The sequence below is a fragment of the Drosophila melanogaster genome, chromosome 3R (assembly GCF_000001215.4).
Source record: "Drosophila melanogaster chromosome 3R".
Classification (NCBI taxonomy): Eukaryota; Metazoa; Arthropoda; class Insecta; order Diptera; family Drosophilidae; genus Drosophila; species Drosophila melanogaster.
The window spans coordinates 26,537,239-26,562,909 of NT_033777.3; the positions used below are offsets into that span (position 1 = coordinate 26,537,239).

A 25,671-nucleotide genomic window follows, 5' to 3' on the forward strand; every position below is an offset into this window, starting at 1 on the left:
AAACACAAAAAAGAAAAAAGTCTATCTTACGTTTTTCCCTTGCCGTTTCACGTAGCGCAACGCCTAACGTAATCGCAATGCGAGAAGCAATCAAATAAATAAATATAAATAAAATGTAAAATTTAATTACAGTGAAAAATGTGGGCGAAACGTGTGCGATAAATAAGAGCCCGAGATAGCGAAAGAAAGTGTCCAACTATCGGTCTGCTACACCGGCACTGTCGATGTCCGCCAGCTAGCCAAGTGCTGCAGAGACATCCTACGATCGAAACGAGCTAACGTTACAATAGAACACCCCCTCCTTTTCCCCCCTCAAACAATCGAAAAGCCGGCAAGACGACGTCCAAAAAGAAGCAGTCACAGCCGACGCGGCCGAAGACGAGCATGTTCAAGTGCATTCCCATCTTCAAGGGCTGCAACCGGCAGGTGGAGTTCGTGGACAAGCGCCACTGCTCCCTGCCGCAGGTGCCCGAGGAGATCCTGCGGTACTCCCGTACCCTGGAGGAGCTCTTCCTCGACGCCAACCACATCCGGGACTTGCCCAAGGTGAGTGCGTAGCTTAGGAATCCTTGAAAATGAACTGGACCAAACGACCAAGGACACTGACATTGGGTTAAAAGCAGTTATTTCATTTCATATTATTGTGAAGAATCCGTTCATGATGCGTATTTGGGTTTCTTGCTAACCAGATCTTAAAACATGAGCACATTTAACCACAAATCGAATGTTTACTTCTGCAATGAATAACAGAAAAGTTTATTAGGTCTTGAAAAATTAATGATTCATGGCGAAAAATAGTCATTCGAAAAGCAAAATAATTGCCAATCATAAAAAATGAAATCGACGATAGATAAAGATACATTATTTTGTATATTATTGTTTAGGATTTTGCCAGTAGTGAGTTGGGAGAGAAAAATTAGAAGTTGGTATCAGAAAAAGTTGTACTGTACATATGGCGTGGTTCCGGAAAATCAACCTGCGCTGACTGACTGACTTCAATGAATCTCAACTTTTGGCGCAAAACCGTAAATGTCATAGTTCAAAGTGCGTGGGAAATTGAATAAACGCCGTCGAGTCAGGTTCGCTTGAAAAAAGTAAAACCTAACCTAAGTGGGCGGCAAATGAAAATTAAATATTAATAGATGCAGTGTTTGTTTGTGCTAAAGTATAGAGATACATACATACAGTGTGCAAAAGCCTCACGTACGAGTATACCTTTTGTTTTATTTGAAATATTCAAATTACAATGCAAACAAGTCCACAATCCAGATCAATTTCCAAGCAACATGACGGTCGCCTAGAAATATGCTCATAAATGCCAATGGACCAATAGGTTGAACATTCCGATAGGATTGTTTGATCTGCTCAAACCACTCACTTTTATCTGTTTAACAACTTTGAACAACGGCCTTGTCTAGCGGCGATGACGATGGCGATGCCGATGGCTTTACGTTGGCAAACTTGTCCCACCGAATGGCCTGGTCCTAAGCTCAAGGGGTTGATGGCTGGGCACGTAATTTGCATCCCCGGGTGCGTTGACCCCGCCCAGGGCCATTCCCCCATCTCCTGCACCCCCTGTTCCTCCTTATGGCGTCTTGTTTAGCTTTTTTTTTTCTTTTTTGTATTTTCCCCGTGAAAAGCCCGCAGTCAGGGCCATTCTCCTTTGGTCAGCTATCTGCTGGAGCATCTCGCCGTTTACCATTTACCAAGACAACAATTACGACAAAAGAAGAAGTTTCCCTCGGCCGAGAGCGGAAGTCTTTAATTAATGGCGGGGGGAAAAAAGGGGGGAATGAATCGCCAAGTGGGCAGCACTCACTGGCTTTTTCTTTGACAGCAGTGCAGCCATCATAATGGAGAGCATAGCTGCATAATTGAATCTGCAATTACGCAACTGGCGATCAAATCTCTCCGCCAAGTGCTGCATTCTAATTAGTGGCCAAGTGCCCCCGATAATAGTCACATAAATTGGGTGTGGTCGCTTTTCCAAATAATGCTTCATCTTCTTTTGTTTCGTTGGCCGGTGAATAATTCTGTCGCTGTTGTTTATTTGGTTTTGCCAGCGGTCTTCCGCCACGATTGCAGCTGGTAAATAAACAAGTAAACAAGCCAGCAGCAATCGGACATAAACATTAGTGCTGGCTGGCTCGTTGACATAGCAACAAGTTGTGGGCGAAGGCAAATAGATAGCTCGCTGCCTGCAGTTGCAACTGCAATTCATTTGCGGTCAGCTCGCGGAGGTCTTCTTGGAGTTTTCCCACTGATTTATCCCCAGCATTTGCATCAACCGCACTCACTAATGAACTTCTAATGCAAATGCAGAGCGCTCTTCCAGCTTTCATTGGGGAAGCCACATTTTGCAACATGTGGCAGCAACTACATGTTGCTCTGGGGCAGCAACTACAATGGTCTAGTCTGCCATATAATGATGATGTTCTGGCGGCGTGCTCGTTCGAATGCTAAGCAAAATGACAGCAGCGGATGTGATTGTTGCTTTAGTTTAGCTTCTGCTGATGGAATCGCTATGCTCAACCCTTTCTGGATTGTTGAGAGCGGTACACAATTTCCGCGTTGTCATGGCATCGACAATTGGGGAGGGTACACGGCGAAAAAGGGATATTAAATCGAGATGAATGGCCCATAACTCGATTGAAATAGGTTCCAGGCAGTTTTGAAAGCTTGTTTAGTGTGTCGTAACTAGTTGTAAACATTACCAACGTCTTAATCCCAACTATAACTAACTGATAATCTATTTAGGAAGATATATCTTCTTTCAATTTAATATACTTGATTTTAGTAGTGTACTCGCAAACTGTCTTCCTCAATTGAATGGTTGTTAACTCGGCGACAATCTGCCTCAATCTGCGACCATTCGGTTTGCCCTCATCGGATGGAGTTGGCTGGCTTGCAATTGAATGGGAAAATGCTGTTTTGCGTTTAGCATTTTGCACAATCATTTAATGGTGCTCACTCCGCTCATCGCTGCTTCTATGCTTCCTCACTATAATTGGTACTTTGCATTATGCAAGTGCTCGATTTTTGGCTCTTCCCCGCTGCGATACCACCGTGTAGCGTGTGGAACCTACCCCAATGAAACGACTCGGCCAAGAAATTGGCTTCTTCAGTGCATACTAGCCACCCAAAATCCGCACCCATTCACAGTCACCGGCAACCGCTGGCCCCATTCATTTGGGCCAATTAGTCACGCTCGAAGATAAGATACCGAGTAATCACCTTATCGCCTGGCATTGCCCCAATGGGCCTGAGGTTCAACCTGCTTAGCAGACCGACCGCCCGCCCGCCTACCACCAAGCTACTTACCTTCACCACCCACACCTCCTTCTTTTCGTTGGCTTTTGCTGGCTTTCGAAACCTGAAGCGGAGCAGGTGCCTTTTATTGTTGTGGGTCAGCGGCGGGAGAGTGAAGGGGCTCTTGTGAAAACTTAACCGGCAGTCTGGCTATTGAACACACACAAAGAAAAATGCCAGAGCAGTGGCAATGACATCATTTGGCAGTAATCGCGCGTACCTGACACAGCGAACTCGACAACGGCTACGAAAACAGTCAGCAAGAATCTAAAATGGCGGTCGGCTTTTAGTGAGTTTGGCTAAGTGAATGCTACTCACTACTCGCCGCACAACTTGGCTCAACACCTGCTGGCCATCCCCAGAAAATGAAAAAGATGTATATAGCAAAACAACGATTTGGCAACATTTTCGGTCATCAGTATGTCTAAAGATACTGTTAAACTATACATTACGTTTAGTTTGTTGAGGGGGTTAAAGAGGCCTAGCTGAAATATTGTCAAGGAACTGAGATATGTATAGATGTGCTTATAAAAGGAAGATACAAAAAGGTGCTGTATATTTTGTGGCTCTTATTATTCTTATTATTAGAAAATACCACAGCATAACACTATCATGACTTTAAAAACAAATCTAAGATCTAAGATGAAAAGCACAAGGAATATAAACTTAGTTTAACTCCTATTCCAAAGAATTTAATCAACTAATGCCAACTTAGATAAAGCCATTCTAAGCAAGACAATCATTCTGCCACCTTATTCGATGAAGTGCAGTTCCGATTTAACTGCAGTTATCTTTTAGCCCCGAGACGAACTGTACCTCACTTGTGGAATTTTTCATTCGATTTATTCCGAGTTTTTCATTTCGTTTTCGTTACACTCAGCCAACTCAACGCAACGCTCGTCTCTCGCATTCCCCAGCGTCCACAGCTTACCACTTTTATTCTAGCCACTACTGACTGAGCTTGAGCAAACCGGTTTGCCTATAAATAAATAAATGTTTTCCACTTAATTGTTTGTGAAGCCTTTTGTATCAAACATTGCGTCTGACCGACCGACAGACTGAAGAGACTGTCGAGAATTTCGGCTTGCAGCTGTTTAAAAAGTTATTTAGGCAAAACGCATTTATATAGTGCGGTGATTGTAGTCCATGATTTGGCTAAGATGCAGCTGAGATTAATGGCGCTTGATACGCTTATTGCAATACGCTGTATTTGCATCTAAAACAGATACTAAATTTCCCAAGCAGCTGTTTGGGAAACGAGGAGCGGTTAAGTGCTTTTCCGCTGACTAGCAGTTGGCACTGCTGTTGTTATTTTTTTTTTTTTTATTCGGTGGCTGCATCTTCTGCCGTTGGCCATAAAGAAAGTCGTCCGTTTGCCCGTTTGCCAGTTTGCTGGCTTGTTGGCATTGGCATGACAAATGCACCGGGGCGCACACAAACACTCACTCTACGGGTCTGCAAATCGTGGATGGTTGGATAGAAAAATGAAGATGTACAGATTGGAACAGGCGCCCAGATACACGAAGCTAGACACTACAACGATTCCAATTTCGATTCCGATTCCTTCTGCGGATGCCACTGGAGAAGCTCGCAAGCTCGTGTCTTGTTTGTTCGACGATTACACATATTTGTATATTTTTCGACTCCCCTGTTGATGTTGCAGTGGCAAAGGCATCGGCAGCCATTTGTATCCGCTGGCAGAGAAAAAAAAGAAGTCCATAACTTCAGGTTTAATTCTGAGCTAAATCTACTTGGGGATATTCATAAAATACAATTTACAACTTTTGAACTCATTAACTACCAAGTAAAGTAGTTTGTTCAAATCTTTTGTTAACTTGCTAAGTGATTTTCCCTGTGTATTTTGTATCTCCAGTGCTGCGTGAAATACTAAACGTAGTCGCAGTCTTCAGTTCCAGCTCTGCACATAATTGCCGCTGTCTGTCTGTCCCTCCAGTCGGTGTTTTTGTATTGCTGGCTGTTCTAGCTCAGCTGCTTTCGGTGGCTGGTAGATGCGTCCGTTTAGATATATATCTACGCCGAAAAATGTATCTAGAACCCGTTTCGTCGCGATTGTACGCCGTTTTCTGGGCGCCTAGTCATTTGCAACATGCACACACCACTTGCCAACTGCGACTATACGACCATGTGGATATATGGATATATGTACATATGTATGGATATATGGCAGTATGTGCGCTGTGTGAGTGGGCCAGATACTTTTGGCTTTTCAGATTACACTTGCAGATACTGGGGCACATTAAAAAATTGCTGGCGGGCAGCGAAGCGCACATTTCCATACCCACACATAGGTCATGGATCAGTGCAGTTGCACTGGAGTCTGGACCCTGGATTTCATTTTCCGGATTCCGAGAGTCATCAGGGTCTATTAGGTTTGCTTTTAGGCAGCGCAAATTGGTTTGCCGACCGGGCTTTTAACAATGGCAAATTGAATTGTTTTTGTTACAGCCGGTCGGCGCTGCGCGTAGGGGCTGAGATATGTAGTGGCCGGTCCAGAAATCGAATTATGCACATGACGATGATGATGCAGCTCAAACAGCCAGCAACCAGCAACCAGCAACTTGTCTGCTCTCTGTGATGCAACCTCGGAACCTCAGTTGCGAATTGCTGGCTCTGTTTTGGCCTGGCTAAAAGCCAGCCACCTACCGCCTGGCACTTGCTGTGCGCCTGCTCCGACTAGATACAATAGTAAAAGTGTGCTGCCCTGCCGAGTGAGTGAGTGAGTGAGTCTACCATATCTGTATCTATCTGTATGTGCGCTTGAGTGGCAGACAAACTGGTAGTACTCCATGGCTGGCACTCTGTACTCTGCACTCGTACTCATGGCTATATATGCCGGCCGGCAGACCGGCCGGTAATTTATGGCCAAGATACATACAACAAGCCCGAGTTGCAGCGTGGGCTTTTGTTGCTTGGTAGGTTGCTTGATAGGTTGGTTGGGTGGCAAAAAAAACAAAAAAAAAAGTATCTTTTGTGACCAGCACTTGGCGAAAAGTTTACAATTCGCATTCATTTTTATTGTCGTCATGCCTTGTTCTCGTTTTTGTCTCTCGGCCATTCACCACCACCCCCTTTTTGGCCCCTTTTGTGGGCCATTTTCATATGCAAGTTACGTTTTTTTTGTATTCTTTTTTTTGGCCTGCCCGGACGGACGGACTGCCTGCCTGCCTGTCTTCCTGCATTTTTTTTTTTGTTGCCCCTTTGTCGCTGACAGTTGCAACTTTTTGACGCATGATTTGTTGAAAGGCTTTTCGCTTTTTCTGCTTTTCTGTGCATAAACAGCAAACGGAATCTGGCCATTGTAGGTGGCCAAAAGCAATGCAGCTGACACTGATGGAGTCTAAGCCGCTTTGTCTTTAAAATAAAAGCCCCTTATGCATTGTTGCATCGGTTGCTGGTTTCTCTGACATTGACTTCCACGTAACCATGTTGAGTGTAATATCTTAAGTGTGTTGTAGTGTAATAAAAATTAACTACTAAAATAGATAATAGCACTATAATTATCGGTTCAAAATACCATTCATATTATGACATATGTCAGACCTTCTGGTACAAATTAAAAAGTTATGGTTCTATTAATCATTTTGTTGTCTCTTAATTAAAATGGATTTATGGGTTGCCGTTCCCAAAATTCCTTTCGATTTGTATGACCGTAAATGCCCAAAGCTAGTGTTTCTTGGCCGAGGTACGGAATTCGCTCGTTCAGTGCCCCAAAAAACTGGGTCAACAACTCCAGCACTTGGCCAGCACACCACGAGCACTTCTATTGTCATATGGGGCAAACAAAGAACGCAGGAAAAAATCAGAAAAAAAGAAGGAAAATAGAAAGAATTTAATAAACTTTACGGCCAGAACTACGAATTATTTTCATTATTCTGGTGGCGACTGCTCTTTGGGGTTCGGCCCAAAGTAAACTCAAGTAAAGAACCCAGCAACAATGGCCGATAAAAATCGCGCTGGCAGAACAAAAGCAGCGGCTGTTAACCTTGAGGTCTATGACTCAGTGAGTCAGTAGGGGGCGCAACTTTCTTTCCAAAGATGAGTACTACTCCACATTGCAGGAAGGTCAGGGTATGGGTATTTTGTGTTTCATATTGGATACTGGGCCTCTTCCCTTCACTTTGGAAAGTTTCCGAGTGGAGTGCCAACATAATTTATTTCGAAATTCGAATCGAAGTCGTGATTTTCATAAATGAATTGTTGGCGACATGTCTTCTGTCTGTCTGACTGCCTGCCTAGCTAGATGGCCGGGTCGAAAGGAAAGCTGCAAGGCTGGCCAAAATGGAGGATTCTAATGGTGAACTGACTGTTTGGCCGGGTCACGGCACTAACAAATGACAACCCCCTAAAGATTTATGACCACGAAAACGAACTAACTGAGTTGCAATCCATTGGCTTTTGTTTGCAAAAGGCTCCCGAGTACGAGTCGTGCTGAGGTCTAAATCTTGTTTTTTTTTTCTCTTCTCCGTGCTTGCAGAATTTCTTCAGATTGCATCGCCTGAGAAAGCTGGGACTGAGTGACAATGAAATTGGCCGCCTGCCGCCGGATATACAAAACTTTGAAAATCTCGTTGAGCTCGACGTTTCACGCAATGGTAAGTGCCAAGTATCCGCCTTCAAAAAACGATGAAAAACTGCCCCATAAACATGCAACAAGTGTGCCCATGATGCTCTAAATGACATTGATGGACTATAGATTTGAAAAAAGTGTAGATTTTGTTTTTTTTTCGGTTAGATGGACAGCACGTGTCCGTTGATTGCAGTGATTGAATGATTGAGTGACGGAAAGGGGGCGGCAGATCAATATATTTATATATCCAATGGAGTGCCACATGCCATACCACTGATGTGGCAACAATTGCATACAATAATTGCATCCGTGTCACTGATTGGAATGGGTTTTTATCTTTTATTTGCGGTTGGGATTGATGAGCCTGCAACTGAATCAGCATATCAAATGACGCATTCAGCTTTCCCCCATGTTGTGGCCTGATCAACCTAATTATGGAAAATGTGGAGCTGTCGACCGAAGGTTTATTCATGATAGCTCTTCTTGTAAAACTAATTATATAAACTGTGCCAGATAGATTTAATCAAATGAAGAAGGAAAACATTAAAAGCGGCATAGCATATTAAATAATGAGAACTAACAACATAAATGGGTAGAATTTAAGATCAATCACACTTACAGATTGAGTTAAACGTTAAATTATTAAATCAGTAACAGGAATCCCCGATCTTTTCAATTACCTAGTACCTTTTTTTTTCAATTTAAGTGCTCTTCCTGTTCTTTTATCTTGTTAAATTGCTCTGTATTACAGACTTTCAGCGACTTTAAACTCAATTTAAGTGCAAACAATTGCATTGTCTTATCTCTCTTGGCGCATGCAACATCCGTATTGCCACTGCTCTTTTCATGTTTTGCAACTACAAGTTGTTCCTCAAACAAAGAAGATGCAGCTGGGCTTTTTAATAACTTTTCCCGAGCGAAACTTCTGCCGCATATATGCGGACATAAACGCGCACCACCCGCAGAACCACCGACTCAATCAGCGGCATAGCCCCACATATACATACTCGTATATGCATTTTCCGCTCAAGCGAGCATAAATCCGTAAACAGAAACCCGTAATTGGAGTCAAGTGCAGCTTTTCAAGCGATGCGACGCATACGCATTATAATAAATGGAAACAAAATATATATATATATTCAGAATATAACTTGAATAAGTAAATCAACTGCAGAGCAGGCCAACCCCCCTTTCGAACTCAAATTCCCAGTCCCCGCCACTTGACAATATGCATATCCATGGCAACGCAACTGCTTACGAATACCGAACGACGAATCATTCTCATTCATTCACAGCCCCTGAAACAACATTATAGACAATGACGTCGAAGGGGCGCTTCCCATTTCCGTCCAAAGGTTTCAGTTTCATTTGATCGCAAAACGAAATTCAGCAACTTTTCGAGGCTATCGCATTAAAACACAGAGAAAAATATTTAAAACATTATTTTTAATTGAAATTCCATTAAAAAAAACGAAGGAAACTCATTTTATAATGATCCAAAGTATATATTATATTATATATATATTGATTTTTGTGTGCACTTGGCCAGGTTGACTGCACTTGTTAGCTGATTATTCGCTGATTTTAATATGACTTTGTCGGGCTGTGTTTGGTTTACTACTTACTTTTAGCTTGTTGTTTTGCTGATTGTGCAGTTTGCCGTTTATACACATGACCCACAAATGACCACAAACTTATGCCCGGCTCGGTTCGGCTCGGCCCAATCTCCACCAAGTGAATGGGTTCGAAGTGGTTCCAGTTTGGCATTGCTGTTGAAATCTGAGCTCGATTTTCCTGGCTCTGGGTGAAAGGCCGCCCACGTTAGGATCGCTTTAGATTATCCGCCAGGCAGGAATCGTTGATTAATGGTCGTTAAAGAGCGATAAGTTGATCAGCGAAATATTAAAAGATCTCTTTCAGTGAGCATCATGCTTTCTATTTGCCAAGCGAGCATGTGGTTTATCTAATGTGTGGGTGGGAGGGTTGCGACTCCCTCGGGGAAAGCCTTTCACATTCAATTCCTGCGGCGTCTAAGTGCACATTTTATTGAACCCCATGGGCCATGGGCTGCGGCACAGGTGATGTAAAAGTTTGCGTACCTTTCTATGTAATTTCCCAAGCAAATTTTCTTATTGCCAACCGCAGGAAAATTGTATTTCTCAGCTTTGTGTGGGAGTTGCACATTTTCCATTTTCATGTAGCACTTTTTCTATGCTGGCTCAAATTAGCCAGCTCGATTTTGTATGCGGCTGCTTTGCCAGCTGCAGTTTGCCACAACAATGGGCGTTCTGGCCGCAAATTTTGCAAGTGCAACAGTGCCACGGCAACACCAACAATAACAACACAACAGCAATAGCAACAAACAAAACCAAAACCAGCTGCAACAACAAACACCCAAAACACTCGAGACCAACTGCACTTGACAATAGAATTTTGTACGCGACACTGGCATCGTGCATTTGCCACCCGTGCCTGCATTTTGTATGCAAGCGACGGCAATAATAACAATTCTAATAAAAACACAAATTCCCCTGGCTCTAGTGGATTTCTGTGGGTGTACTTGTGTTTGCGTTTGTGGGTGCGTTTCTATGGACACAGCTGAGCGCAGAACAATAGCATCCGATCCGCACAGTGGCAGAATAAACAAAAACATAGTATCTTGAAATATCTTTCAAAGACTGAAAATATAAAACTAACAATTTATTTCTTGTTTATAAGAAATGTAAAGTAAACTACTAGTGGTTAGATTTATAAATAGTTGATTAACCACTGTAAATAAAGATTAACTGAATCATTTTAATTGATCAGCTGGAGAGGCGGTGCTATAAATTCGCCCACCACTGTGCACTCAAGTACAGGTGTCATTGTTGGTAGTCGCTAGTTTTGCACGTAAATCATTATGACAAGTTGACCCGCTTACGAAAGGTAAAGCTAAAAGGGCTCAGTCGACGCCGCCGCCTGCTGATATACTATTTTTCACCTTTTTTTTTTTGCAACAACCTGCTAATTGTTTGTTTATTTGCTTATTGCGTTTTCTATTTCAACGCCATATATCTGGCATATATATTCGCTATTCGCTTGCACTGCAGTTTTTTCCGTTTATGGAGAGCTGCTTTCATGCCGTGTTTTGTTTATTAAGTAACCAGACCAAAATTCATGTTTTCTCGAAGCCCCCAAATGCGGGGCCGTTGCCAAGCCGGGTTTATTTGTGTGAATTCGTTAAATTTTTTTTTGGCTAGCAGCGAAACAAACAAACAATAGAATTGTGAGAATTTGTCGCTGGACTCTAATTTTTGCAATGGAATGTCGCCGCGATTGGCTTCGCTTGGTTCAGGCGTACAAATTGCAGTGCATTGCCAGGGGCCTGCTAAAATATAAAATGTGAATTTTTCCGATTTATTCAGCTGGAATTTCACCCAAACATTTGTTTTCTACTTAGTTATTAGAGTGGAAGTACAGACTTTTACTGCCTGCTTTTTAATCAGTTTGTGTTGTCAGCTTTTTAGCTGATTTTCCCTGCTGGGCAACACTATTTGCCCAAAAGCTGATTGGAAACCATTGTTGGAATGCCCGAAAGTCGAGCGCCCCAAAACTCAAACATAAACTCAATTAAATGCTATTTGAAAGTCATGCCCTTAGGCCCCGTATGACACTTGTTTCCCCCGTTTCTTGCATTTCTCCCACAAAATGTGTGTCATCTTTCCTGCTCTTGCTGTTTCTTACACTATGTTGCAATTGGGGCGTCAACTGGGTCAAAGTTAAAGTGCGCGCAAAACAGAAAAAAATAAATAAAAAACAAATCGCGGCGCCTCTGTTCGAGTGGCGTGCTCATTTTGTTGTTCTTGGAGACTGCCGGCGCTTTGGTCCCCAGGTTCCAAGTGCAGTCACTTTCACACACACAGTTTGGGCACAAGTAGGAGAAAAATAAGTCGGAGACAAGGCATCAAAAGAACGTGGTGCACTGGAAGAAAAACCCATTCCAAACATAAGAAATATACTCCAACTACTACTACAATTTGCTGGCATATTAGCACGCTCTTCATAAATTAATATTACTCATACCTTTTTTTTTTCAATTTTACCAATTTTCATATTTTTTTTTTTTTGTAAGCGTAAGCTGAAAGAATTAGCAGAAATGGCAAGCGATGGCTGGAGGGGGGAGAGACGAATCGGGGCAGCATTCGAACAAAGGCAAAAATCAAAGCTTTGTCGTGGTCTTGGACGAGCAGCCGACCATTAGAGTCCATGACTTTGTAGGATGGTCGCCAAACAGCGATTGTTGTTGGCCCAAAGTCAAAGCGGGCCGCGAGCGACCGCCAAGTGATGGGAACATTTCAATATACTCTAAACAAACAAACAAATTGAAGAGTTTCGGACTGACTGACTGACGGACAGTCCGTCGGAGGAGGAGAAGAAATTGTATAATTAATAGCATTAAACAAAAACTAAATCAAAATGTCAGAAGGGGAAAAATCAGCGCAAATTGAAAAATCATTTCTTCTCACGTCGGCCCATTTTATTCAATAGTGTCGATTTGCTCGCTGCCCTCTGCTCCATCCCATCCCATGCCCATTCCCATGCCCAGACCCAATCCGATTTATTTCGATCGTGTCGGTCTCTGGAGCCCATTGACGTCACGAGGGGATGAGCAATTAAAAACTACTCGGCCAGCAGGCAGCCATCCAACGAGCTTGTACAAACAACAAATCAAAAGTGAAGAATCCCCTCGCCTTGGCAACAGCGATCGGCCAACAGAAATGAGTTGGTGAAAAGCATAAAACAACAAACATAAATGTGGCAAGCAAATCTGTACATATATATATGTACATACATGCTGTTCAAATGTAAATGCATTCATGTTTACCATACAAATAAAGCATACATATGTATAAAATACAAACAAATAAAGATTACCATGTTAATTTGTTAATAATTATCCATTAACGTTTGCCAAACCAATAAAGCTTATCTAAAGTAGTTTAACAAATGCATTAAATGCACGCATTAATTGGCAATTAGTAAACAGATAATCCTCCATATAATTATGTTGCCAAATGCACTTACGTTTGCCAAGCAAAAAAAAAGACTTTTTTTTTACTAGTTCAAGAGCTAATTGCACGGATTACGCAGGCAATTAGTTAATTGAAATAATATTCACCGAGTGTCGCAGGTGGCCAAAGGTTATGGCAGGATTGTGATTAAATTAGGAGCAGCGGAAAATTGATTACCAAGTGACTTGGTGCTTGGGAAACCCAGCGCAGGCTTAAAATGTCAATTGCAGATGTGCTCAATCTGTGGAGTGAATGTTTTTTTTTTTTTTTTTTTGAGGGGCGGACGCATCTGTGTTCGTCTTGTCGGGGGCTTTTCCTAAACTTGTTGCCTGCCTAACGAGCGTAAAACAGTCATTAAATTCACCCAGCCAGCCACCCACAGTTCAAATACCTGAGACGAGTCTCTTTGTTTGCTTGCTAATTGAATCTGAATTAAAGGCCTTAGTCAAATACACTTCATATGCGCTCGTTAATTCCGTTTTTAATGCACTTTAAAAGCACCTGTTGTGCTTAGAAATCGTTGTTGCCCTCTTTCCCATCATCATCATTATAGTCGCATCTTTTGCCACAATTAAGAGTCATTTACTTATCACAATCTGAACAGCGCCACCTCCTCTTAGCCCGCTTCATTTCATCTCATCTGATCCGAGCTCAGTGCAGTTCAGCTTCTGCAGGCGATGTGGCAATCATCCCGGGGTGCCATCAGTGATGAAAACTTGCAGATTACTTAAAAGTTTAGCTAGCAAATTTAATAGGTACTAGCTTAACTAGTTCTAACAAGCATGTATTTATGGTAACATTGATGTATTGCTGGTAATTCAAGTTACTCATAACAGGAAGTGGCTTTTTCTTGAAAGTATTCCTTTCGAAAAGGTTATGTTACTAACTTTTTACTGATTTTGAACCTGCGGGAAGATACAAGTTGCATAATCTTAGATGCAATCATTTAACTCAGACATCTTTAACTAGCCAATGGGGACTATAAAATAGCTGAAATGGCTGCACAGAAGTGGCGATGGCTTTACCCTTGGCTCTGCCACCAAAGACGACGTTCAGGTTGAACGAGAATTGTGGTGGCGGAAAGCCATTTTCCCTGTTGACGCTTAGGGATTTGCTCTCAACAATGGCAGCCATAAAATTGCAGGGAAGTCGGGATGGCGATGGCGGTGACAACAAGGACTTGGCATGGTGCCCCAACTAACAGGTCCTGGAGAAAGGGAACCTTTTCATCATTTTGGATGCATGCAATAAGCGAAATGGCAACGTGCCATGGCAACTCATAACGACGGATGCCGAGTGCTGGGGATTAAAACGTAACCGAGCTATTGAATCGGGATTCCACTTTTTCCCAATGATGCAAGGCAAATTGAAAGGCCCTGGGATGGGGATTTTTCTTCTTATTTTCTTTTTCTCCTCGTCGCTTTCTAGGGCTTGTGAAATATGCATCCTCGACATCATCTTCATTAAGTGCAGTTCGCATTTGAGGAAGATGATGTATGGCGGTGACCTCGATAGCAACACCTCCCACTTTTCTGTCTGGGTCGCCTTGATATACTCTGACAAATCATTTCACATTTCAGATTCACATTAAACACAGCGTGCTCTTAAAATTTTTGCTCGTTCAATGACATTGAAAAGAATTTTCATATGTGTGTTCTTTTTTTTTTTTTTTTGTGCCAACCCGATTTGTGATGTCGTCGTTGTTTGCTGACGTTTCGCATGGCTTGTTTTATTTTTGATGCCTTTATTTCGGTGATTTTTCTTTTTGTTATATATGTATGTAGGTATACGTTCCTGGCACAGTTCTTCTTCATTGATCTTGTCTGGTTTGTTGAAAATTATAAGCGCTTTAAAATGCAAAAATCGCTACCGCATTGTTCCCGAATCCCGAATTCCCGAATTTTTGGAGCTCTCTCACTTCATAACGATAAAATATGATAAACAAATTAAATACATTTTGGGGGCATTTTCCGTTTCTTTGAAGGGCGCCGCCGCGCCTTTATTGCATAATTGCACAAATTGATTACAATTCCGGACGCTATTTTCCAACTGTGCCGGCACACCCAGCATTTCCTCTAATTTCCCGTCTCCAAATGAATTTCCAAATGTGGCACCCAAAAGTGTGTCCCAATTCTTGTTTCCATGTTCCATGTTTTTTTTGTTCCAACTGTTGTGAGTGTGTCTGTGTGTGTGAAAGGTCAACGAATTGTTTGTCACCGCCGTTGATCTAATGACCGCCAACTGTGCGGCGCACAGCTGAGCATCTTGTGCTGTTTTGTGTGGCATAGCCATATGTTTCCAATTGCCTTCGTGTGGATGTGGATTTTTTCTGGGAGATGGGCGAGGTAGGAAAAGCGCCTTGCTGCGTCCATTTGTCTGCAAGTGGCGGGATCCAATTTTGAGTGTTTTGCTTGATGGATTGACGGATGTGTGATGTGTGGGGCTGCTGCTGTTTTTGCTGCGCCAAAAGCTTTTAGGCCTTCGAAAGATCGCGAGCAGATTGCCAAGGATCGTGGTGCAAAATGGCAAAGACGGTTGAACTTCAATAACTGGGACTGCATAACTTTGTAGAACCCCTTTTCATTTTTAACTCCAATAAATTTGATTTGAAAATGAATCTTTGAAACAAGTTGATAAAGCGAAAAGACAATGCTTTCAAAGACGGTTGAACTTCAATAACTGCAAATGCTAATTAGCCCAACTGTATAACTTTCTAGAACCCATTTCATGTTTAATTATAATAAATTTGATTTGAAAATTAATCTTTGAAACAAGTTGATAAAGCGAAAACACAATGCTTTCCTACACATCAGTTGGTGTTTCAAGTTGTTCAACTGTAGTATCTATAATTGGCCAGCACATTCAAGGCCATGAACAAGGCCTTCTGCCATTGCACACAATGCAGCACAATGCATACGGACTGCAAAAACATAAAGATAAATGTCGGTTTATATATGTTTATATAATTTTTAATTAAAGACTGTCGCAGCAGCAGCTCATGCTCGGGCTGCAGCAATCTAATTGTGTGGCTGTGTGGCAATATGGCAAGTAGCAATGCAGTTGCAAATAAATAGCTTATCGGCAACCTGCCACAACTGGTGACATTCCCAGTAAAATGGGGGTCTATGCCTGGCCACATCCGCTGATTGCCACGAGGCCACAGCCTCGCTTCTCCTTCCATTGTGTGCGGGCCACACAACTCGAGCATGTCCTGCCTGCAGGACACCAGCACACCAGCACACATTTCCCCCCCTCATTTCCGTCATGTTGTTGCGCTGGCTGGCCTGTCGCGGCGAGTTCGCGTTGCGGGTCAGTCCCACGTGTCGTATTAGTTGGATTGAATGTGGACACATGGGGCAAGTCAGCCCGCGTTGACCGATGACGATGTTTCGTTTGGTTTGGTTTCGTTTCGTATCGTATCGTATCGTTGCTGTTTCGTTCTTTTCTTCTGGCTTTTCCGGGGGTGTACAAGTGTTTTGCCCCATGTATCTGGGTCAATTTAAACAGTGCTGAAAAGGCTTGAGGCCATCCCACACCTACTGGCACCTGTCGTTTTGCTTTTGCTGCCAGTTATGTGGCTTTTATACGAGGCTCTCGTGGAAAAGCTTTTGTGGGCGTGCTGGTAAACAGCGCACACATACATGTTTACATTCTGTTTTCCCATTTCCCGGGTCCTTTGCGTGCGCATTTCCGCTTTGGCAGCTCGAAAAATTTATTCGATCAACAAGTTTCGTTTGTCATTTTACGCTTCGTCTCGCTCTATCAGCGCGGGGACAAACAATAATAACGAAAACCTTGGCCAAAAGAGGTGGAAACTCCGCTCTATATACCGAATATGCAAAACTTAATAGTTTTTTAAAACAAAACGGCCCGACTGCGCAATGAAAATCGTTCGCTTTAAAAGCGAAAAACTGAATTGATAGACAGTGACAAGGCCATATGCGGAAATCTCTCGTTCAGTGGGTCTCATGGAATATTTATAGCAAATTTATTAATATATTAACGCGGCCCTTTGGAGCAATTCATGCGTGAGCAAGTCAATCAGCCGAGCAGATAGAAATGTGTAACCCGATAACCAACCAGCTTGGCTTTGGCTCTGGCTCATTGAAAAGCCATAACAGCAATCAGTAAACAATATGTTTTCCCTTCTTCACTTTTTTTTTATTCCAGATATACCCGACATTCCCGACGATATCAAGCATCTGCAGAGCCTGCAGGTGGCTGATTTTAGTTCGAACCCGATACCCAAGTTGCCTTCGGGCTTCTCCCAGCTAAAGAACCTGACCGTCCTGGGACTCAACGACATGTCGCTCACCACATTGCCAGCGGATTTTGGCAGCCTGACTCAATTGGAATCCCTGGAGCTTCGCGAGAATCTGCTCAAGCATCTGCCCGAGACAATAAGCCAGCTGACGAAGCTGAAGCGTCTGGATCTGGGCGACAACGAGATCGAGGATCTGCCACCCTATTTGGGTTATCTGCCGGGTCTGCACGAGCTTTGGTTGGATCACAATCAGCTGCAGCGATTGCCGCCGGAGCTGGGACTCCTGACCAAACTGACCTACCTCGATGTCTCCGAAAATCGACTGGAGGAGCTGCCCAACGAGATCAGCGGTCTGGTCAGCCTGACGGACCTCGATCTGGCCCAGAATCTACTCGAGGCACTGCCCGATGGCATTGCCAAGCTGAGCAGACTGACTATCCTGAAGTTGGATCAGAATCGATTGCAGCGGTTGAACGATACGCTAGGAAAGTGAGTAAAATAGTTTTTGATTTTAAATATAGTAAAAGCCAAATTAAATCGTGTAATTGGAAGTTTTTGAAATGCAAAGTCCACACAGTTCAGTTTTCCAGCTCATAACGTTTGCTTATCTTATCGTCGTTATACCACAATATTTGTCAGGCCCAAACAAAATACTTGTTTATATTTAAAAATAGAAGCGTTTCTTCGATACAGGTTTTTTTTGCAAACAAATATTTTAACTTAATTATGTATCTTACATTCTATATAACTAAACTATCTTATTTATTCATACTTTGCTATAGCTGCGAAAACATGCAGGAGCTGATTCTGACCGAGAACTTTCTCTCCGAGCTGCCCGCCTCCATTGGCCAAATGACCAAGTTGAACAATCTGAACGTGGATCGCAATGCCCTGGAGTACCTGCCCCTGGAGATTGGCCAGTGTGCCAATCTGGGCGTGCTGAGTCTGCGGGACAACAAGCTGAAGAAGCTGCCGCCAGAGTTGGGCAACTGCACCGTGCTGCATGTGCTCGATGTGAGCGGCAATCAGTTGCTGTATCTGCCCTACTCGCTGGTCAATTTGCAGCTGAAGGCCGTCTGGCTGTCGGAGAATCAGTCGCAGCCGCTGCTCACCTTTCAACCGGACACGGATGCGGAAACGGGCGAACAGGTGTTGTCTTGCTATCTGCTGCCCCAGCAGGAATACCAGCCAATTACCCCAGGTGAGTTTGGATGAGTCAGCACAGAGCTGTATGAATTGCCCTGTGGTTTAACCCACCCAGTGGTTAAAGGTTGCTCCACATTTGGCGCTGTCTGCTCGCGTTGGGCCAAATTTGGCCAAGTTATGTGCCCTTATCAGCACCTGACATAGATTCCACAATACCCCCCATCCCCCGTATCGTTGTGCAATATCTTCCATCTATGCTCGCATTTTTGCGATAAGATAAACCGCGCAAACTGAGCAAACATCGCCAACAAACGAGCACTATCCAAGCTCTGTACGTTGTATACCTTTTTCAATCTTATTGGGTGAACCAAAATAAATATACAAAGCAAATCTTTAAAATTTCAATTCAATGTTATTCTCCCAGCAAGTTTTTACCTATATTTGTGACTAAATTTATCTTCTAACCGTGCTTCGGCAAGAGCACTTTTTCCATAATTCTTTTCTATACTGATTTCGATTATTTTCTTTGCATTCTGCCACGTCACGCGCTCCTTCCAACATTTGCACTTCACTCACCACTCTATTTTATGTTCATCCAATCCAATTCAATCCAAAAGACTATCCACCCATGACGCTTTATAGATCAAGCGAAAAATTTGATTCGACGGAATTCTTCAGTTATCAGCAAAAAGGTTTGCGTTCAGTATTACCTTCTTTGTTAGTATCAATAAAAATACACGCTATATCTGCCTTGTACAGTTAACAAGCCTATATAGTAGAGTTGCTCGTTTTGATTTAATTAACTAGTTATGCTAGAAATTATTATTAAATTCAATTGTTAGCAGTTTAAACTCTACTATATTGGCCACATTCATACTTGAAGCATGAACGCTCAGCATTTGCATGCCCGCTTTGTTGTGAATGTGAAATTGAGAACTCATACTTTAATGCTTTCTGATTACGAATGTTTTTTTTATTTTTTATTAGAAAGTTAACTAGTTCCGAATAACAAACCGAACAAGACCAAGAATGTTGATAATGATCTAATACCACATACCACACCTAAACAATCTTTCTAACACCCATTCCGGTTGACATTTTAACCACTACACAATGCTGTAGTACCATCGCAGCTCCACAACGCTTTTGGGTTTTTGAAACGCATCTTGGTCTGGCCAAAAGCCAGTCAGCATTGACAATGCCTGTGTTGAGTGTTTGAAACAAAAACACTAACCGGTTTTCCCCAACACCAGAAGAAAATGACGTCATGACAACAAGTTGTTGTTTTTTTTTTTTCTTCTTTGTTTTTCTTATAAGTTGGGTGTCTCAGGACCGGGCGTTGGCTGGAAAACATGAATATATGTTTTCTATATGGTGACTGAGAATACTCTCGCACACGCAATGTATTGCGATGGATGATAAAAGTGTGTTCGATTTGGCTTGTTTGATTTGATTATGTTATTATTTTGTGTTTATATTCCATTCATTTGACGGCCCATGCGTGTTTCCCATCGCTGATCAGTGCCGTTTTTTGCCGTTGGTTCCCACAGCCTGGAAAAAAACCACTTGGTGGACTGGGGAATGGCGAGCGATTGGGATCTATTTTGCCCCCGAATTGAGCAGTCTTAGCTGCCCGCCAGTGGCAGCATGCCAGATCAAAGCGGTTAAATAGACGATTTGTTTGTTTTTGTATGCGAGTAGCGAGATCGATTGCCGTTTCATCTTCCGAACCAACCCTAATCTTTCCAGGCAAATATCCAGAGTATAAAGCCCTGCAATTTGTGGCACTTGAATGATGTCAACGCTTGTGACGTCATATTGGCAAGGAGTGGCAGCGGGCCGCTTTTCAAAAAAAAAAAAAAAAAAAAAAACTGGGGCAAGATCGCCGAGCAATGTAATTATGTGTATGACGCTGCGTTGGTTAATATTATTAATCGCCTGGCTTGTTTCGATGTGCTACGTGTGTGTATGCCACCAAAACTAACTGTTGATTAATGGCCTGTCACAGGGGCTACAGTAGGACCTGGCTGGGTTGAATTCTTGAACACAAAAAAAAACCCCGTTTGAATTGGTTAAAACTGTCAGTGAACTTTGTGCAACTCCCTGAGCTTATATGGTTTAAAATGCGAATAATTTGTGTTCATTTGTACCTGTGGATATGGAAATTAGCTGGCCTAGATCTAAATTCGTTTATCGCCAGTCTTCACTGTGACATTCACTGATTGAGTGCCGCATGATTCAACCTGTATTTGTTGTTACCAATGTTGCTATTGTGGTTTCGGTTCTGTTGCGTAGTTGCTTCCCAATCGAAATGAATGTATAAGTAGATATTGTAACTGTTATTTGGCTTCGAAACAAGTTTTGGCCTATGCGATTGCCTATAAATAGCGTATATCATCAGCATATTTGGAGAACAACTTGTCTGGTAGCTTTGCAACCGATCAAGCGATCAATGGTCAATGACGGATTAAGTGGACACACAAATAACACACATAACTCAACCAATTTGGACGGATGTGTGAATAGTTTCAAGATCACGTCGCCATTATTGTTAGAGCCATGTAAGCTATTCTCAAATTATCCAATTAAAGTCATGGGACTCGGGCACAGAAAAACAAGAGGAAATAATTTTAAATGCGGGGCACCCGACACGAAATGGCCTCTTATTATTGTCATTGGAATTACAAGTCGTCTTCTATTTGCATAAATCTTCATCTTGGCGCTTACTTAACTCAGACTCCCCACTGTGGGGGCCACTAAATTTGTTTGCCTATGCTAAAATCGGTTGTAGCATATTGGACTAATCTACCCTAAGAATACAATAGATGATTGGGTATAACATAGCGTCAATACATTGTGACACTTTGTCATAATAAATATAAATATACAAATATACAAAAAGACCACCAAAAACTACGTAAGCACTCCAGCGCCCCAGTAATACGATCTAACGCTTATACATAAGCCGATCGCGGAGCGTGGGAATGCTGAGCATGCACTTTGCAGCTCAAGTGGTCAATGCCTTCTGCATGCATATGTATATGTATAAATGTAAGTAAGAATACATAGATATAAGCAATGTATGTGCGGGTTAGCTGAACCCAACTTCAGCACACTTTGATCATTCGAATAAACAGATTCAAACAGAGCAGAGGTTCTGAGCTCGGAAAGCAAATCTATTACATCTATTACATGGCGACCGTGACTCGGTCTCGAGTCTGTCTCTGTGTTGTGTGTGTCCGTGTATGTGCGAGGGTCTTTAAACGGTGCTAACTGTGCTGCAAGCGATGTTCGCGCTGCCTGCTGCATTTTCTAATAAAATGCGTTTGAGTAAAACAAGATAACTGTGCACCAAACCAGATTGTGTGGCATGCCACGTGTAGCAGCTGATGACCAGACAGCAAAACGATCAGCAAGCACCAAACGCACAAAAACACACAGACACAAGCGGCAATTGATGGCAGACGAGCCACAATTGACCGAGGCGCAACCCGAGGTACAGAGGGACCAGCCAACGTTGGGAGAAGCACTGGAATTAAACCCCGCCGATGGACCGCGCCCACTCACAATAGCTGAGTACCGGGCACGTCAGGAGAAGCGCCAACCCAGGAAACATAAACGCTCTGGACGTAGAGTGAAATTACTACAACAACGCCGACTGGTCAAGGAAATGACCCAGTTGGCCAAGGAGGAATCATCCCGACAACGCTACAAAGAGCGTCTTGAGGACATCGAAAGCAAGATTTCGCAAGGTGCGAAACAACGCAAACGGGCTGCATAAATAAATGCCAATGCCCCAATTTGCTTTAGATTTAATTTCTACCCCAAGCCGATGCGGGAAACCGCTGCTTGGAAAATACTAAAATCTGTTAGGCTTTTTCACTAACAATGTGGTTGGAGAATTTTTTTTTTATTATTGTAAACGACTATGTGAGCCAACCACATATATTAACCATTAATATTTCCACGTCTCTGGCACTGAGTATACATATATACTCAGCTGCAAAATGTTATTTGTGTAAAATGACAACAATGAAAAAAGTTCTTATTTTGACTAATATAAAAGAAAATATTAATTTCATTTTTCCGATTTTCAAGAAGAAAATATTTTTCCTTCCTTTAAGCTCCAAATAGAATATCTTATTTTTTTTCCTTTTTTAAAGATCCGTTTCATTGAATATAGATAAAATGGGATGGTTTAGCGATTCTAGTGAGGCAAAGGACAATACTGCCAACGTAGTTAATAACGTAAAAATTATAGATCACACAGACGATATAAATGCGTTGTGGATCTTATTGCTGATCATTACAATAGTACTACTTCTACAATTTCTGCTTACAATTTATGTTAAGCATAACAAGATCATCAAAAGACGTTATATAAATAGGGCAAATCGTTTAGACCAGATTTAAAAAAAAAAATAATATGGATTAGAAGAAAGCTTAATAAAAACTTTTTTTTTACGACAAGAATGGAATGGAGCGAAATAGCGATACGAATAGACGAATTTCGCTTCAGGTTCGATAAGTCTTATAAATGTATCAATAGAGACGCAGTAATAAAATCCGAAACTTTGAAAAATCATATAGAGACATTAGTAGGAGAATATAATAATATAGTTACATTAGTAAATAAATATGCAAATAGGCTCACATCTGAACATAATAACAAATGTTTGAGGGTTATAAAATCCCTAAACACAAGATTAAATAACATCAGAAAAAGAAGGCATATTCTGATAGATGTACCAGAAAGTCTAAGTCAATTGGTTGAATTCAACACAGACCAGTTCAAAGAACTAGACGAATCTGTTCAATCAAGCGGCGCTGAGTCCGATAGTGACATTGAAACGCTAGAAGGAAGCGACCGAATTGAATTTAAATCTGAACCAATAAAAATTTCTGAGATGGCACAGACATTGATAGAATTTATCAGGCTAGCCACATCTCTGATACCAGAGTTTGATGGTAAACCAGAAAATCTACAAAGTTTTTTGGATGCTCTAGGTCTACTAGATAGCTTAAAGAGCACACATGAAACGACAGCAGTAAGCCTAATAAAAACTAAACTTAAAGGCCATGTAAGAAACCTTATAAGTAATGAGCAGACGATTGCTGCAATCATTACCCAACTGTCAAGTGCAGTAAAAGGAGAATCGGTAGAAGTGATATCTGCCAAGCTTCTGAATCTACAACAGAGAAATAAAACGGCTAACCAATACACCCAAGAGGTGGAGAAACTGACAAAGGCCCTTGAAGGTGCCTATATCAGTGAAGGTCTCAGCCAGTCCTTAGCAAATAAATACAGCACTACAACAGCTGTAAAAGCAATGACACAGAATTGCTCCATTGATAAGGTAAAACTTATCATGCAAGCAGGCACATTCACAAACATGAATGATGCCATCTCCAAATTTGTAAACAGTTGCACAGAGATAACAGGTCAAAGTAACACTGTACTCTATTATCGACGAGGTGCAAATAATTATAATAGAGGCGCCCGGGGTTATAATCGTGGAAGAAATAACTACCACAACAATTACAACCGAGGCAGCAATAACAACAATAATAATAACTATAATAACCGTGGAGGTAGGCGAGGCCAAAACCAAGGGAGAGGCCGCGGAAACTACAACCATGGTAATAATAATAATAGCAGTGTGAGAATCGCGCAAAATACGTCGGAAAACTAACAGAACCCTTTAGGAAACAACCAATAAATGTAAAAGTTCATTCCATCAATTATAGTCTTAATATATTCGTAACCTTCTATAATCATTCCACTGAAAATAAACTAACATTTCTCATAGATACTGGTGCAGATATCTCACTTTTGAAAGTAAATTCTGATAACTTCGTAATTCAAAATGAAAAAATAATAAACATCGAAGGCATAGGCCAAGGTGTGATAAAGTCTCAAGGAACAACCTTAATAGAACTCCAATCAAAAAAATATATTATCCCACATGAATTTCATTTGGTAAACCCAAATTTTGCAATACCATGTGATGGAATAATAGGCATTGATTTTATAAAGAAATTCAATTGTCAACTAGATTTCAAACCAAGTGAAGACTGGTTTATAATTAGACCCCAAAATTTAAATTATCCAATATATGTCCCGATAACATATAGCGCTGGCAACAATACAGTTCTTCTGCCAGCCAGATCACAAGTTATTCGGAAAATAGACATTAATGTTGTAAATGATTTCATATTTGTTCCTAATCAAGAAATACACAATGGGATTTATGTTGCAAATACAATAGCAGCATCCAAACATGTATACGTTCGACTTCTAAATACAACTAATTTCGACCAAGTGGTCAAAGTAAATAAAATACAATATGAAAATCTAAAAGATTATGACATTCATAATACCGACACTGGAAATAGAAGCGAACAAATACTTTCAAAACTAAAGAAAAATTTTCCAGACCAATTTAAAAATCAATTAACAGAATTATGCACACAGTATAGTGATGTGTTCGGACTGGAAACCGAACCTATATCAACAAATAATTTTTATAAACAAACATTAAGACTTAAAGATGATGAACCCATTTATATAAAAAACTATAGAAGCCCGCATAGCCATATTGAGGAAATTCAAAAACAAGTAGGGAAATTAATAAGCGACAAAATCGTCGAACCGTCTGTATCTGAGTATAACAGCCCACTCTTGCTAGTTCCAAAAAAATCATTACCAAATTCACAAGAGAAAAAATGGCGATTAGTAATTGACTATCGTCAAATAAACAAAAAACTTCTTTCTGACAAATTTCCACTCCCTAGAATTGATGACATTTTAGATCAACTAGGTCGAGCTAAATACTTTTCATGCCTTGACTTGATGTCAGGTTTCCATCAAATAGAACTTGAGGAAAACTCTAGGAATATAACATCTTTTTCAACGAGCAATGGCTCATATCGCTTCACGCGATTACCATTTGGTCTTAAAATAGCACCAAATTCATTTCAGAGGATGATGACTATATCATTCTCGGGATTAGAACCCTCTCAGGCATTCCTTTACATGGATGACTTAATGGTGATAGGATGTTCCGAAAAACACATGATTAAAAACTTAACTGACGTTTTTAATGTATGTAGGAAATATAACCTAAAGTTGCATCCAGAAAAATGTTCATTTTTCATGCACGAAGTGACATTCCTAGGTCACAAATGCACAGACAAAGGAGTATTGCCAGATGACAAGAAATATGACGTCATCAAAAATTATCCTGTCCCTCATGATGCGGACAGTGCAAGACGATTTGTAGCATTCTGCAACTATTATCGTCGATTTATAA

General features: G+C 41.5%; 1 protein-coding gene and 1 long non-coding RNA gene across 18 annotated transcripts in view, besides 1 other annotated feature; one reads left to right on the plus strand and one right to left on the minus strand.

Annotated features, from left to right (window-relative positions):
- The window catches only part of scrib (scribble), a 67,702-nt gene that overhangs the window by 889 nt on the left and 41,142 nt on the right, over nt 1–25,671 (plus strand). For 13 of the 17 annotated variants that reach the window (NM_001170275.2, NM_001170276.3, NM_001260389.1 and 10 more), the window contains exons 2-5: nt 133–546; nt 7,805–7,922; nt 17,119–17,701; nt 17,995–18,413. In NM_001170275.2, the coding sequence (NP_001163746.1) occupies nt 385–546; nt 7,805–7,922; nt 17,119–17,701; nt 17,995–18,413 (1,282 nt within the window). In that variant the 5' untranslated portion in view covers nt 133–384. Of the gene's footprint in view, nt 1–132; nt 547–7,804; nt 7,923–17,118; nt 17,702–17,994; nt 18,414–18,975; nt 19,051–25,671 lie in introns of all 17 variants that reach the window. The other 4 variants (NM_001260392.1, NM_001260391.1, NM_001260390.2 and 1 more) reach the window with 1 other exon arrangement.
- Nucleotides 4,054–5,971, minus strand: lncRNA:CR46084 (long non-coding RNA:CR46084). Its single transcript, NR_133461.1, has one exon. It is a non-coding gene; the product is annotated as a long non-coding RNA:CR46084 (long non-coding RNA).
- Nucleotides 21,145–25,671: part of a mobile genetic element that runs on past the window's edge.